Source organism: Zingiber officinale, unplaced genomic scaffold (genome assembly GCF_018446385.1).
Source record: "Zingiber officinale cultivar Zhangliang unplaced genomic scaffold, Zo_v1.1 ctg136, whole genome shotgun sequence".
Classification (NCBI taxonomy): domain Eukaryota; kingdom Viridiplantae; phylum Streptophyta; class Magnoliopsida; order Zingiberales; family Zingiberaceae; genus Zingiber; species Zingiber officinale.
This window is the reverse complement of record NW_024589832.1, coordinates 176486-193680: the sequence shown is the minus strand read 5'-3', so window position 1 is coordinate 193680 and position 17195 is coordinate 176486. Positions and strand designations below refer to the sequence as shown.

General features: G+C 37.1%; 1 protein-coding gene across 3 annotated transcripts; it reads left to right on the top strand.

Annotated features, from left to right (window-relative positions):
* The first annotated feature begins 1119 nt into the window (after window positions 1–1119).
* Window positions 1120–17174, top strand: LOC122036314 (MADS-box transcription factor 50-like). Of its 3 annotated transcripts, XM_042595600.1 has the most exons (9): window positions 1120–1288; window positions 1367–1565; window positions 3940–4142; window positions 15604–15682; window positions 15970–16031; window positions 16131–16240; window positions 16323–16364; window positions 16449–16490; window positions 16893–17174. In XM_042595600.1, the coding sequence occupies exons 2-9, from the start codon at window positions 1384–1386 to the stop codon at window positions 17013–17015; spliced, it is 843 nt and encodes a 280-aa protein (XP_042451534.1). In that variant the 5' UTR covers window positions 1120–1288; window positions 1367–1383; the 3' UTR covers window positions 17016–17174. The 3 variants fall into 3 exon arrangements, with proteins under 3 accessions (XP_042451534.1, XP_042451536.1, XP_042451535.1); XM_042595601.1 differs by lacking the exon at window positions 3940–4142 and having other exon boundaries at window positions 1125–1288; window positions 16141–16240; XM_042595602.1 differs by lacking the exons at window positions 16323–16364; window positions 16449–16490; window positions 16893–17174 and having other exon boundaries at window positions 1121–1288; window positions 16141–16235.
* Window positions 17175–17195: the final 21 nt, after the last annotated feature.

Below are 17195 nucleotides of genomic sequence, written 5' to 3'. Positions count from 1 at the left end.
ATAAGTATGGTAGAGTTGTGAGAGACACGTGCGGTTAATAAGTTGGCTCGAAATAACTACAATATTCTGCATAACCAGACATCTTTAAGATTCGTCTTTCAACTAAAGCACACCTAATAAAGAAAAATATTTTAGTGATTATCTAAATATGGATATGATCATGTGTGTGGGTGGGATTATTATTATATTTATTAATTTATAGATAATTTTCTGGCATTTCTTAATTTGTGATGTTAAAATCTTCTATTTGTGCGTAATTAAAATGCAAAGAGATAGATTGGAAAATATTCGAATATCAAATCTTTGTGAATGATTATACCCTTTTCACCGTGAGTTAAAAATTTAAATTTATGAAAAGTTGAGAAAAATCATCTTAATTGAAAGAAACTTAAATTTCTAATTTTTTTGTTTAAAAAGAAATGACAATTTATTTTGATGATCAGGTTCAATTTAATTAAAATACTTCTTATTATTTTTTAAAGTAAAAATGATATTACTCATACAGATAAAATATTTTACCCTAACAAAAGTGAATAAAACAGTCCCGCGCTACGATGCCGCTGCATTGCGGTTAACGAAATAACATTCCGTATCATCACCAGATAATACCTACCCCCGTAAGCGCTCCGTATAACGAAGGGCCCACGCTGGCTCACTTATGGGGCCCACCACTGGTTGCGGCCTATGGGATGCCGTCCGAAATTTTCGTCGAGCCAGCAAGAGCCACGTGCCCCTAAGCCGCCCCCACTTCCCGATGTATCCATCATACGCGTGTCTTACTGTGATAAGCGGGAGGACTGATGCCAAGGCGACCTCGTACGAAGTGGGTCCCACATCGAGAATTCGTTCATGGCCCGTTACGCAGTGGACAGCTGGCTCTTGGGCGGCGCCGATCCATCTCGGGTCTACCGTCTACAGCCCCTCACCACTCGTTCCTTGCCACCTGTGTAAAGCAGCACCATCATCGTGCGTTAGTAGTCCTTCCCGTGTCGGGTGTCTCGTTCTAGACAAAACATCGGCGGACAGACTAACTCGGCCCACTCGGGCTGCCCACACGGCGTGCGGGTAGAACAGAGGGGGCCTCAAACGCGAAGACTTGTTGGGGTAGCCTTAAGAGGTCACGCACATCGTAATCTCTATTGGTGGCAACACTTTTGCTCTCCGTCGATGGCGTTGTTTTCCTTAATGGGAATGGATCTTGTCCTAAGCGAGAAAAGGAAGAAGAAGAAGTCTTGCTTTCGTCTCTTCATCCTGCCTTGTCCCTTTCTTACCATTTCTGCGGCGACAGGTGAGATCGACTGCTCTTGCGCATCCTCATTCTCATCCACCTTTTCTTTTCTGGATTCTAATTTGGTTGCGGCAAAAGAGTGAGGAGGAGATCAGATGGTGAGGGGGAAGACGGAGATTCGGCGGATAGAGAACTCGGCGAGGCGGCAGGTGACTTTCTCCAAGCGCCGCAACGGCCTCCTCAAGAAGGCCCGCGAGCTCTCCGTTCTTTGCGACGCCGAGGTCGCCGTCATCGTCTTCTCCCTCAGCGGCAAACTCTTCGAGTTCTCCAGCTCAAGGTTCCCTTCCGATTCCTATTTTTCCCCTTGCAAAGTTAGATTCCGTATCGATTTCCAATTGCGAAAGATCTGAACTTTACAGTTTCATGCGCCCCGCAAATATTCATCCTCTTGCTATTTTTCTCTATATATCTTCTTGTTCACATGATACTGGTTCTTCGATTGGTCTCTGAGTCCGTACGAATAAGGTTTAATTATCGGAACTTCGCAACATTTCCTCGCGGATCCTGCGACAAAAAAAAAAGTGTCTTTCATTTAGCTGGATCAAGTTGTCGATCGTCTTGGTGTTCGCGTCCTTCGAAGGGACCGAAAGTTTGCATTGATTGGCGATTGCATGTGCCATAGGTTTTGATGTGGGTTTCAATCCATGTCCGGCTTTGTTTGTGCCCGACTTTGTAGACAATGGAAGTAGTAGCTTTGTTCGCGAATTAATTAACTTCCAGAAGAGGAATCAAGCTTGACGAAAGAAGTAACCCCCTAACTAAGGCAGTTTCGTCCTAACTTCTCTCTTCCCTTTCTTTCTATATTCTTCTCCAATAATTCTTCTTTCCAACAATAAATTATACACGGGAATCTGCTTCGGTATATAATTTTGATTACGTTCCTTTCCTGTCGTCTTTAAGCAGAAACTATCCATTTGAGCACGAGCTTTATTATCCACATTTCATCCATGCTTCAACATACATCAATGATATTTTCTTCTTATTCTCGATAGAAGTAGACGTTTCATATATTGTTTCTAGAATCCTACTATTAGGAACTTGTTGCAAACATTCAGTTGCCACGTACACTATCCATTCCATGCTCGAAGGTTTTACTGTCTTAATTTGGTTGTTTAAGCTTATTTTCTCAGACATCTATCCTTGAGATCTTCCTTGATGAAGCTACATGACTATAAAAACTGGTTTATGTTAAAAAAAAAAAACTTCATATTTCATAATTTTGCCTTGATACACTCTTCTAAAGGGAGTTTCTGACTGTGCTTAATTCCACAAGCAACGGAACAGTTTAAGCAATATTTCCGTGCAATCATTTATCAAATTTGCACTTGTTCTTAATTAGCAATGAGTTAACTATTTGAATCTATCGAATCTAATATAGAATTCCTAAATGTCATAATACTTTCCTTTTGGCAGTTTAAAAGTGTATTAAAGTTCTTTTTTGTCAACTTAATACTAATAAAGACTTTCTTTTCATACAATGGCGTTACGAATATAAGCTAGGAAATAGTTGATGAGCCATGATTTAGGAATGGCCAAGCTTCAAACTATTTGTTGTTGAGTGCATTGGTGAAGATTTTCATCAATCTTTGAAATTGCTATTATGCAGTTATTGTTCAAAAAAATTCCATGAATCAGGCAGAAATTAGGGCAAGAAGTATCATCACATTGTATATTAATGAGATAATCATTATAGTAGCCAGGTATATAAAACACTCTAGACTAAATGTAAAATACTAATGTGGAACTAAGCATGCTATGCTAATTATAATACTAAATATAATAATTCTATTAATATTAATAGTTCCCTCTTATAAGCTGGAGCATAATATCAAGCTTATTGTATGAATTAGAGAAATTAAACTAAGTTAGCATGAAAATAATTCAATGACGTTGATAGCCGTATACATGCCAAACAAACCCCGGTGTGTGTAATGAAGTGAAAAAAAGAAGAAAAACCTGATTACTTTGACTTTGATCAATAGAGCAATATATATATATATATGAGCTAAGTGGTTAAGTGTAACACTGATTCACGTGTATCAAACTGTTCGTGAATCACTTAATAAACAAAATGAATGTCATTAATTATATAATAGATTAGCTTGTTTACATTTTCAGTCTAAATAAAATACAAACATGTATTGCTTGTGAAATGTTAAAATTGTATTTTTATTCATTTGAAGAAGTGTATTGCAATTGATACAAGTACTATTGCATTAGTACGTATTGTTAAAACTTGTAAACAAGTCTATATACAAATTTAGTAAATTGATTTGCTTAAAGCTATGTATAAATTAGTTCATCAAAACAGGATATATATATAATGGTTTTAACCTTGAAGAATCAAAATATGTTGGTTCATGAGAGTGTATCAACCCATGGAATCTTTAGAAACACATGAGAAGAGATTCAACAAGAGGAAGCAAACTCTCATTGAGAGATATGATGAAAGCTTGGGTATTGGAACAAGTGTAGGTAGTCGTGTATGAATGCCTAGTCATGGAGGAGGTTATTATTCAAATGGTTCAAGAAGATAGAAATTGAGGTTACCATGGTTCAATATATAGAAAAAGGAGATTTATATAAGATGTCAATGTTTTCATATGTATGATCACTATTTTTCTAAATGTACTATTAAATATACAATGCAGAAGAAGAAGATTAATTTCATGGAAGGATAAGCATGAAGATCAGCTCAACTTATTCATGACTCAGGAACAAAAAAATGAAAGAAGAGAAGAACATGTGGTACACAACCATAAAATGGGAGGAGGAATGTTCATCAAGCTTGATGAATCATTTAGTGGCAATATTCTTTTGGAGGAGGTTCACTCAAAATATCAATGGAGAAAAGGTCAAGATTCTCATCAACCTAAGATGCGAGTTATCAATTTAATTTATTCAAACATCTACTTTGTTCAAAACACGAAGAATAATAACTTAAGCATGGTTCAGTTCTTGATGGAAAAAAAACAACTAATTAATAACCAAAACACTAAAAATTAAAGACTGCTTGAATGTTTTTGCTACTCAAGAGTATGATATTGCATACTGGTTGAAATAATGCTTTAAAGAACCATCATGGCTTGAGGACTTGAATTTTGGTAATAAGAGAATTATTTACAATTTTTCTACTTTCTTTAAAATTTTCTATTATGTCTTGCTTAACAAACAATATCATAGTGTATAAAGTATATACCTCTTAAAGTAAAACCAAATTCATTTTTGATACGGTGGCTAAGGTGGGTCCTCCCGAGACAAGTAAAAGTCTAGGAGGCCGGCTAACTGAGCAATCAGAATCAAAAGATGGTTAACATTTTGAGCCAAGGTTATCATCATTCGGACCAAGAGCTCGCCTGACTTAACCCCCTGGCAAGTCGGGCCTTGAGTTCCAATCTTCTTGTACATGGATGAAGCTTGCAGCCATGAGCTCGCCTAACCGGACTTTTTGGCCGGTCGGGCCTCAAGTCTTGATCTCCTAACATAGATGAAGCTCCAGGTCAAGTATTAATTAGCTCGATTGAGTGTTCCAACCAATCGGATATAATCGGTGCTTGGTCCACCCGAGTTCTCTATTCAAGTGAAGAGCCTGAGTGAAGGCTAAGTCGTTGACTGCATTCATAAAAACTGACTGGGTACCTCTCATGAGTAATAGTCGGTCTGACTATATTAGTGATTCGGTCGGTTGGCTAGAATAGCATATTATGGGCCTCATAGTCAAACGACCTAATATTCTTTTTTGACATTTTGTGCCACGGAGGACAGAGAATATTCTGCATACAAATTGCACTTTCGAAGCTTCTAGCTTGTCAATTGCAAAGCTTGCAGGTATATTTTGGGAAAGGTGTTACCTTTTCTAGAAGTGCTTCAAAATTCGTGCATAGACACAACAATAACATTATAAAAGGGATCTCTATCAATAAACGTAGGTACGCAACACTATATAATTTTACACTCCCCTACTGCTATTTATTCCACTTACTACGACTCGATCACTGACTTGTACGTCAGAGGGCCAACGTTGAGGACTCCTTCCGTAGCTTGATCACTAATGCTCCTTTTAATATGCAGGACAACGATGAGTCTTTGTTTGGTCAACATTAGAGTCACGTTTCCAGCCAACCATATTCTCAGCTTTTGGACCGGATCAATTTTTAAGATTGCTTGTCCCATTTCTTACTCTTTTATCAGTTATTTTTTCTCAAAATGAACAAAGAGATAGAAGATCTAAAGAAAGAAGGTAAAGTTGTTGGTTGCTACTCGGAAAACCTATAGGTTCCACTGTACAAAATTTTTGTACAAAGGTCTGAACCTTTTCCTAGCTACCATGTGTTCTTTTAAATTAAATTTTGGATCGCCTGCGGAACTTAACACGTTTGATCCAAAACTTAATCTATTTGTTCTTTTAGGTTTTGACTTGGATCTCCTGCGGAACTTAACACGTTCGACCCAAGTCACCTTAAGTTATTAATTCCATTAAATACTAATTTCCATAAAAGGTTCCAGTACTGACGTGGCGAGGCACATGGCCTTCTTGGATATGGGAGCAACCACCACCGACTAGACAAAACCTTTAATAGAAAGCTAATATTTAATTTCCTAAAACAACTTTAGGTTAACCAAAAGGAACAATCAAATCACAAGGAAAAGAAAGAAACAAAAGAACACAACTTCGAAAAACATATTCGAACTTCTAGAACGTAAGCCTCTTGTATTTGGTATTATTTCCATAAATAACTAGCATGATGCAGAAATAGAAATTACTAGTTATACCTTAGAAAAACCTCTTGATCGTATTCCTCTTCTAACCTCGGACGTTGTGTGGGCAACGATCTTCCGAGACAAGAAACCACCAATCACCTTCTTCTCCTCCTAGCTAGGTTCGCCAACAAAGAGGAAGCTTCACCAAGGAAGAAAACAAAATACTAACCAAGCTCCAAGAGACGCTAGCTTTCTCTCTTCTTCTTCTTCTCCGAGTAGTATCCGCCACCACAAGAGCTCCAATAGAAGGGTAGGGTTCGCCACCACAAGAGGAAGAGATGGAGAGGGCCGCCACACCAAGGAACAAAAGAGGAGAGGAATAATAGATGTTGTGTCTTGAAGGCACCTCACCCCTTCTTTTATATTCCTCGGCCTAGGCAAATTAGAAATTTAATTACAATAAATTTTTCTTAATTTCCTTGACATGATTTAATGAGAGAAATAATTTCCCAATTAATTTCAAGTGGCCAGCCATTGGAAAACAAAGAGGACAAGTTTTAATCAACAATTAAAACTTCCTAATTTGTTTCCGGAAATTTTAAAAAATAAAATTTCTCTTTAAAATCTCTTCATGGTTGATAAAAGGAAATTTCTATAATTTTAATTTTATCAACATGTGAATAATTTTTAAAGAAAAAATAAAACATCTCTCCAATCTTCAAATAAGGAAAGAGATCTAATCTCTTTCTTTAATCTTTTGTATATCTTTTACAAGAGAGATATTTTAATTTTAATTCTCTTTAAAATATATCTTCCACATAATAATTAAAATTAAATTTCTTTTTTAATTTATTTTGGCCGGCCCTACTAGCTTGGGTTCAAGCTAGGGCCGGCCTGCCCTAGCTTGAGCTTGGCCGGCCCCCTATTAGTGGGTATAGAAGGTGGGTATAGGTGGGTATAGAACTCATAAATAAGAGGCTACGATAGGGACCGAGAGGAGGAATTGGTTTGGTCTCCCGATAAAATTAAGCATCCTCGCCCCGAACACAACTTAATTTTATCGATGATAATTCATTCCACTGAAGAACTATCATTGAACTACCGCACAATCCCAAATTACATTTTGGGCTCCTTCTTATTATGAGTGTGTTAGTCTCCGTGTTTAAGATATCGAACGTCCACTAATTAAGTGATCGACAACTCATTTAATTAATGTCTAAGTCCAAGAGTAGACCACTTAACCTTATCGTCACGCCTACGAAGGTCCACCAGGTTTAACACGACAATCCTTATGAGCTCCTCTTGGGGGCATTATCAACCCAGTATCTAGGATACGCTTCCTTCTATAATCAACAACACACACTATAAGTGATATCATTTCTCAATTTATCGCTTATTGATTCATCGAACTAAATCTCACCCATCGATAAATTAAAGAAATAAATATCAAATATACGCTTGTTATTATATTAGGATTAAGAGCACACACTTCCATAATAACCGAGGTCTTTGCTTCTTTATAAAGTCAGTATAAAAGAAACGACAAATGGTCCCACTCAATACACTCTGAGTGTATTAGTGTAATTATATAGTCAAGATAAACTAATACCTAATTACACTACGACCTTCAATGGTTTGTCTTTCCATTCGTGAAGTTATCGCTTATAATTTATAAGGCATCGATAACATCATCTTCAGATGTGACACCACATACTATGTTATCTACAATATAAATTAAATGAACAACTACAAACAAATGTAGACAATTGGACCAAATGTGATTCTTTATTCATAATGAATGTTTACAAAGCTTAGGCTTTCAAGATACACTCCAACAATCTCCCACTTATACTAACGACTATCTGCCATATCTCCTACCATACATCCGATTCCCATTCCTCCACACGCCGATCGAAAGCTTTTAAGGGCCTTAGTGAAAGGATCCGCCAGGTTATCTAATCTTGGCGATGACAACTTCTCCTCGCTCACAATATCTCGTATCGTGGTACCGCCTATATGTTTACTTGCCTTACGAGCTCGTGGTTCCTTCGAGTGCTACCGCATCGCTATTATCACAATAAATGTGATGATTTTGGGCAAACCAGAATCACATCTAAGTCCATTAAAAGTTCCCTGAGCCATATCGCTTCTTTAGCCTCGAGGTCGCTACATACTCACTTCCATGGTTGAGTCCAAACGCATTCGCTAACACCTCCATGTAAACGGCTCCACCTCCTAAAGTAAACACATACCGATGTAGACTTCATCATATCCCTATCGATTGAAATCAACCCGTGTAACCCACGTGAGCGGATCGTCGCTGTAAACTAGCATATAATCTCTAGTCCTTCTCGTGTACTTTAATATACGCCATCCAACGTCCTCGTCAGGTTACTCGATATTCATCGACCACGCCCACCAGAAACGGATATCGTGTCTCGTACATAAGATCGATACATTAGCTTCCTACACCAAGCATAAGGAATCGCTTTCACGTCCTCTATCTCTTCGATGTCTTTCGAGACATCTCTTTAGATAGAGCTACTCCACGCCTAAAAGGTAAGAAACCTTTCGAATCCTGCACGCTAAAACGAGCAAGGATCGTATCTATATACGAAGCTTGGGACATACAACATTCTTTTCTTACGATCCCTTATAACTTTGATCCCAAGAATGTGCACAATCTCAAGTCCTTCATATCAAATTGTTTGACAACCATACCCTTACGCCCGATAATACCTTGACATTGCCAATTAACAAAATATCATCTACGATAGTACAAGAAATACCACCACGCTTCCATTTATATACACAAGATTCATCCGGACTTTGAATAAATCCATATGAATCGATTACTTCATTAAATCGGATGTTCCAAGACTTTTCATCCATAAATGGACCGATTGAGCTTACATACTTTTCCTTTTTCAACGAACCCTTCCGGTTGCTTCATATGGATGTTCTCTTCAAGACTTCCATTAAGGAAAGTCTTGACATCCATTCGCCAAATCTCATAATCCATACGAGCAAAGAATGGATAAAGTATCCGGATAGACTTAAGCGTTAACGGTGAAAAGGTCTCCTCATAATCGATTCCCTCTTTTGAGTGTACCCTTTTGCAACAAGCCTAGCAAGGTTTCTACCTTCCGTCTCGTCCTTTTTCCTTTGAGATCCACTCGATCCAACTTTTACACCATCGTGTGGTTCTACAAGCTCCCAGACCTTATTAGAGTACATAGACTCTATTTGAATTCATCGCCTTTGCCAAGACGCCGATCTATATCTTGGAGTGCTTGATGGGATCGGGTTCATGTTTACCCGGATCAAGTCCAAGACTCTCCCAAAACACGAATCTCTCAGTCGCCTCACAACCTCCCACTACGACGAGGCACCGTGTGTGGTTGTGTATGACACGTGTTGCAGCCTCTTGTGGTACTTCATCTTGTCGTTAGGTGTCCCCTCTAAGTTCTTCTAAAACGACTTTACTACTCGGGCTTATGATCCATTATATAGTCTTCTAAAAACGGGCATTGGTGCTAACAACGACCTTCTGTCTTTAGACTATAAAATAAACCACCTTCGTTCCTTTGGGATATCCTACAAACACGCCAACTTCATACGAGATTCTAACTTATCAAGATCTGGTTTCAATGTGCTGGACTACCCCAACCGAATATGCTTAGACCGGGTTTTCGCCCATTCCACAATTCTACGGGAGTAGAAGAAACTGACTAAGTTCAGAACGTACACTGCTATTTCCGGAGCATATCCCCAAAATTTGTCGAATTCAATAACTCATCATCGATCTAACCATCTCCATAAGAGTCCTATTCCTTCGCTCTGCTACACCATTCTTGTTCAGGTGCGACAATTCGATTGAATCCGACCTCCGATAAGTAATTCCTAAACTCTCCTAAGAGGTATTCGCCACCACGATCGGATCGTATTGTCTCGATACTTTTACCTAATCGCTTCTCCACATCACCTCATATTCTTCGAACTTGTCAAAGCATTCGCGCATTAGGTAAATGTATCCATATCTTGAATAATCGCCCATGAAAGAGACAAAATATTCAAACCTCCTCTCCTGGACAGACATAGACCACACAAATCGAGTGAACCAACTCTAACACTTCTTTGGCTCTATACCCTTGGCCTTGAATGGCCTCGGTCATTTTACCTTCTAGCAAGATTCACAAGTTGGAAAATTTTCCAACTCTAATGAACTCAAAGTCCATCGGCTATAAGCCTCTAATCCTACTTAAATTAATACGACCAAGTCTTAGATGCCAAAGATACGCTGTTGGTAAAGGTTCTTTTCTCTTATTAGAATTAGAAGATGAGTTATAAATTTCCGTGTTTTGCTTTGTGGAAGAAATTGGATTTAAAATATACAAATTGCCAACTAATGCACCGTAACAGATAATCACTTTATTTCTTTTAATAACTACATCGTTACTAAAAGAAACCGAATATCCATCTAAAAACAGTTTAGAAACTGAAATTAAATTCTTTCTAAAACTGGTACATAAAGACAATTTCTTAAAACCAAATTTCTATTTCTACTAAAAGACAAGTAGACGTCTCCCACTGCAGCAATGCCACCTTAGTAGCATTGCCCGTATGACGGTAATCTCCTTCAGATAGTCGTCGGGTTTCCTAGAACCCCTTTGTTTTGGTTCTTACGAGGACAGTCCGCCCAACGTCCTCACGCAGACGGGTTAATCATTTCCTATTTCTTCATATTCCATTTAGGAGGTAGGCAATCAAAGTAAAACGACTGATATATCTGTACTTCCTACAATAAAAAATATATTTTTCTTATATAATTTTACTTTTTTTTATTAGATAAATTTGTTTAATATAATTTTTAATGTATAATATATTCTCTTACCATCTTGTCCCTTCGTTTCTATCATTGATAATTGATCCTATTTGAGATTGCTGATGAACAACTCATTGATGAATGAGCATCGAGATTGACTAAGCCGTCAATCATCTAGCCACGAGGATTTGCAGAGCGCTCCGATGAAGCCTAGGAAGAAAGCACCAAAGAGAGTAGGTTAGAATGACGACTAAAGAGTTCCTCGGCGCAATCACTCTGATGCTCCAGTAAGTCTCAGATGGAGGAGAAAGATGTAGACGGTGATTTGTGAAGTTAGGGTTTGATGCATTTGTATGCGCTTACCTCTGCCCATAGGGATGAACTATAGAACTATTGTACAGAACAATCAAGACTTACAGTACTTTTTCAAGAAGAATACGTGCAGTTTCTTTTCCAATCTATGTAGTTCCAGGAAGTCTATTTCATTAAGTACGATGGATGGTTTGAAAGACATCCTAAGAATCACAAATAACTTTGGTCGAACTCTAAATTTAGAATAATATCGATTCCTCAAACAATACTATTTTAAATTAACCAACACCTCATAACACCGTGAATTTTATATGCCACGTTAGTGTGGACGATACAATTTCATCATTGAAAAGGAGGGTTTAACCCATTAATTTTATTATCTTGTCAACCTAACTTTTCGACAAATAAAATTAATAGTTATTATTCGGTCACAAATAATAGCAGTGACTTCGTTGGGAGGATACTATTAGACGTGTTCAAGTGTACACCATTACTGACACTAAGTCCATTAATAAGATTACGCCCCTTCCGCTGGGGAGATCACACGCCTTAATTAACTTCCTATAGTCATCCAAAACGGAAGTCCGTTTCAGTGATCCGCAAACAAGCTCATCCGCTATGGAGGAAGACACTCAGAGCCAACGCAAGCTTGTTTGCATCACTTACAAACCAAGAATGGAGACCATGGGATTTACTTAAAAATCCTCTCCCACTTAGTTATTTATAAACGAGGAATTTTAACTACGCTAGCCTACTAAACTTGTAAACTAACACACATAAGACAATATAAAAGCAATAAATAGAAAATCTAATTTTCAACTATTACGGCTTTTATCTTTAATTGTCTTCCGTGTGTCATCCCAAGTGCCGCCATATTTGGCCACCGCCATCGGGTCTAACTGTCGATCCATCTTGCTCCTAGTTCCACTGCCTCCGGTCCTGAAGGTTCCACGCTTTAAGATTCGATCCATGACATAAATAGAATTTTACATTTTGATCCTATATTCCATAAAAGGAACGTATATGTATCTAGATCAAAATAAAATCCTAATAAATCTAAATACAGCTCCTGTATTTTAATACAATCACGCACACACATATAAATTGCCTTGATACGTCCAAGGGTCCAATCACACACATAATTAACTAAAAGTCATAATAATTGGATCCTCCATCCACAAAGTTAAGACATCCTACTATTATCCCGCTTAAATTATGTATTACATGTGCATAATTAAACTAAATACCAAATACACGAGGCAAAACCCTAGCTCGATACCAATTGTTGGTTCACTCTGAAAACCTATAGGTTCCACTGTAAAATTTTGTACAAAGGTCCGAACCTTTCCTAGCTACCACGTGTTCTTTTAAATTAAATTGGATCGCTCGAACTTAACACGCTCGATCCAAAACTTAATCTATTTGTTTTTTTAGTTTTTGCGGAACTTAACACGCTCGACCCAAGTCACCTTGTTATTAATTCCATTAAATACTAATTTCCATAAAAGGTTCCCAAGATTGACGTGGCGAGGCACATGACCTTCTCGGATACGGGAGCAACCACCACCGACTAGACTTTAATAGAAAGCTAATATTTAATTTCCTAAAACAACTTTAGGTTAACCAAAAGGAACAATCAAATCACAAGGAAAAGAAAGAAACAAAAGAACACAACTTCGAAAAACATATTCGAACTTCTAGAACGTAAGCCTCTTGTATTTGGTATTATTTCCATAAATAACTAGCATGATGCAGAAATAGAAATTACTAGTTATACCTTGTAGAAAAACCTCTTGATCTTCTACCGTATTCCTCTTCTAACCTCGGACGTTGTGTGGGCAACGATCTTCCGAGACGAGAAACCACCAATCACCTTCTTCTCCTCCTAGCTAGGTTCGGCCAACAAAGAGGAAGCTTCACCAAGGAAGAAAAACAAAATACTAACCAAGCTCCAAGAGATGCTAGCTTTCTCTCCTTCTTCTTCTTCTTCTCCGAGTAGTATCCGGCCACCACAAGAGCTCCAATAGAAGGGTAGGGTTCGACCACCACAAGAGGAAGAGATGGAGAGATTGGCCGGCCACACCAAGGAACAAAAGAGGGAGAGGAATAATAGATGTTGTGTCTTGTGAAGGCACCCTCACCCCTTCTTTTATATTCCTTGGCCTAGGCAAATTAGGAAATTTAATTACAATAAATTTTCCTTAATTTCCTTGACATGATTTAATTGAGAGAAATAATTTCCCCAATTAATTTCAAGTGGCCGGCCACATCATTGGAAAACAAAAGAGGACAAGTTTTAATCAACAATTAAAACTTCCTAATTTGTTTCCGGAAATTTTAAAAAATAAAATTTCTCTTTAAAATCTCTTCATGGTTGATAAAAGGAAATTTCTATAATTTTAATTTTATCAACATGTGAATAATTTTTAAAGAAAAAATAAAACATCTCTCCAATCTTCAAATAAGGAAAGAGATCTAATCTCTTTCTTTAATCTTTTGTATATCTTTTACAAGAGAGATATTTTAATTTTAATTCTCTTTAAAATATATCTTCCACATAATAATTAAAATTAAATTTCTTTTTTAATTTATTTTGGCCTCACTAGCTGGGTTCAAGCTAGGGCCGCCACCCAATCTCATACCCGGCCCTAGCTCGATCCCAAGCTAGCTCGCCCCCTAATGGTGGGTATAGAAGGTGGGTATAGGTGGGTATGAACTCTATAAATAAGAGGCTACGATAGGACCGAGAGGAGGAATTGGTTTTGTCTCCCGATAAAATTAATCTCTGTTCGCCTTAACACACAACTTAATTTTATCAATGATAATTCATTCCACTAGAGAACTATCATCAACTACCGCACCAATCCCAAATTACATTTTGGGCCCTTCTTATTATGAGTGTTAGTCTCCCTGTTTAAGATATCGAATGTCCACTAATTAAGTGAGTTATCGACAACTCATTTAATTAACGTCTAAGTCCAAGAGTAGTACCACTCAACCTTATCGCCATGTCTGACTAAGTCCACCTGCAGGGTTTAACACGACAATCCTTATGAGCTCCTCTTGGGGACATTATCAACCCAGTATCTCTAGGACACGCTTCCTTCTATAATCAACAACACACTATAAGTGATATCATTTCAATTTATCTAGCTTATTGATTCATCGAACTAAATCTCACCCATTGATAAATTAAAGAAATAAATATCAAATATATGTGCTTGTTATTATATTAGGATTAAGAGCACACACTTCCATAATAACCGAGGTCTTTGTTCCTTTATAAAGTCAGTATAAAAGAAACGACCTCAAATGGTCCTACTCAATACACTCTGAGTATACTAGTGGAATTATATAGTCAAGATAAACTAATACCTAATTACACTACGACCTTCTAATGGTTTGTTCCTTTCCATTCTGGTCGTGAGTTACTGTTTATAATTTATAAGGTACTGATAACATCATCTTCTGTATGTGACACCACATACTATGTTATCTACAATATAAATTAAATGAACAACTACAAACAAATGTAGACAATTAGACCAAATGTGATTCTTTATTCATAATGAATGTTTACAAAGCTTAGGCTTTCAGTATACACTCCAACAAAAGTGGCAAAGAAATGCGCATACATGCAATGCTTGAGTTTCCTATATAATTTTGTGATCACTTTCCTCCTTTATTTTATTTTCTCTTTCCAAGTAATCAAACCCTTAAGATATTACTTATCAATTTGATGCCTCTGTAATTAGAACACGCAGAAATATTTTTATAAGTAAAAATCAGGGAATAAAATGTTGGCTTCAAGAAATAACGCAAAGGTATTGTGAAAAAAATGGAAGTGTTCATACTATTTATGCTTTCAAAACCAATCAAGGATATAAATCAAAATAGTGGAATTATCTTCTCATGATAATTCCTTACTCCACACAAATGGAGTTGTGAAACAAAGAATAAACATGGATAGAAGCAGCCTACGTCTAGAGCAGTGTTATTCATCTTCAGTGACAGATTTGAATAGTAGGAAATGTCATATTCTCATTTTACTATACGTTCTTAAAGAAGTAAGCTGTTATATCCTTCTTTCCTCTGGAATATTGAATATTTTCCTCTTTCCTTATCATATTTCCCATATTCGTAGTTTTGAGAAAAAAATCCACTCGGTAAATTATAGTTCCTGAGGTTTCTTTTTATTCTCGTTAAGTTCTACTGCATCTTTCTCTCATTATCAGCTCCCGTTGCCTATGTGCTTTCTCTTTGCCGATGTACTGATTTGAAGTCAAAGTTATAGTTGTGTTGTGCTAAGTTGAGTTTAAAATAATCATCAGCTACGTCAACTGACACATCAGCCCTTAATTAGGATTAAGATTTTATCATGCCGTATAATAATTATTTCATGTGGAAAATAATATTATCTTTCTCCAGATTTAGAATTCTACAATTTATTCATGCCTTTTTCAATTGAATTTTTTAGCGCGGAGAGGACGATTGAACGGTATAAGCAGCAAACTGGAAATGGCAACAGAGCTAAAGGAATTGAGAAAGACGTGCAGGTAATCCATCATCTAAGACTCACACCTCTTCTACAATCTGTCTTTTCGTAAGCTCAGATTGCTCCAACCTTAGACTCATAAGGAACCATTTCATATTCTTATTGCTTAGCTAAAGAACATATTGAGCAACAAAAAAAAGTTGAATCCGTAAGAAATTAATATGAGCAGATCTACAGGAGCTGCAAAATTAAGCATGAAGAGATTTAGTGTTGAAAATTGTGCATTTGAACTAGCACTTAGTTTAATGGTCACTTAATTTATGCTATATGGAAACTTCTATATTGCAGCATAGGAGAACCGAAGCCATTGATACTGCAAACAAAATTGAGACTCTTGAATCTCACAACCGGTACTGATCTCTCTTATTTACTTGCACCTTGCTTAAATTTTATTACTAGAACCATCAAAAGTGTTTTAAATGAAAATTTCTGCACTCCTTAAACTTAAGTTGGCTCCAGAAAACTCTTGGGCGAAGGATTAGATGGATGTTCTCATGACGAGCTGCTTTCATTAGAGGCTCAGATTGTAAGAAGCTTACAGAAGATTAGAGGAAGAAAGGTGCGTAGAGCCCGTTTTTCTTTAGATGTTATTTGAAGAAAATAAAATAATTATGTCGACTAAAATACAATATCTTGTACAGAAATCGATGTTTGAGGAACAAATTGTGCAGCTAAATGATAAGGTAAGTTCTTAGTTTACGAGGGAGGTTTTAACATTAACATCATCATCGAGTTGTGTTTTCCTTAAATCTGCCGATGCAATGCAGGTGAGGGTGCTTTTAGAGGAGAATGTAAGCTTGCATCAAGAGGTATGAGATCACACAATAACTTACCTTGTTGAATTTGTGCATGAGAAATTCTTTTAGGGGACAACTTATTAGTGCCAGTTCCTTTCGTGGCTGAACACTTAGTGTCATGTGCTGTCAAAATGTCATCAATTAATTCAAAGATATATAATTTGATAATTGTGCGGTGGCATCTTAGTGAATTGATCAGTGGTTGCTTGCAAAATTGGTGGCCTTTAATTATATATATGATCAGCCACGAAAAGGATCTACTCAGTAGAATTGTCCTTGTTATAGCTATAGGCCTGATTTCCATTCAAGCTGCTAGTGATTTATTTATACATTAATTAATCAATCATTGATAGGAGTTACAATAACGGGATGACCCATCTATTTCTAACTTGATTTTGATGGTTCTTTCTCAAGAGCCATCGCCATGCAGAGGCTCAACTGCAGCTAAGAGCTGGCAGAGATGCTGATCCAACAAATAACGTGGAGGTAGAAACAGAGCTCGTAATTGGAATGCCAGGAACTAGGGAGGTTAAATGAAAACATAATCCATGTCAATGTTGATCAAACTTACAACACATGGAATTTTAACTTACTAGCAATAAATTTGAGGAGCTTTACTGTCATGGGCTGAGGTAACAATTAATGTGGAGAACTTATTAATGTTTCTGACACTTCAATAAAGCCACGAATTATTTACATCAGTTGTTTGAATTACAC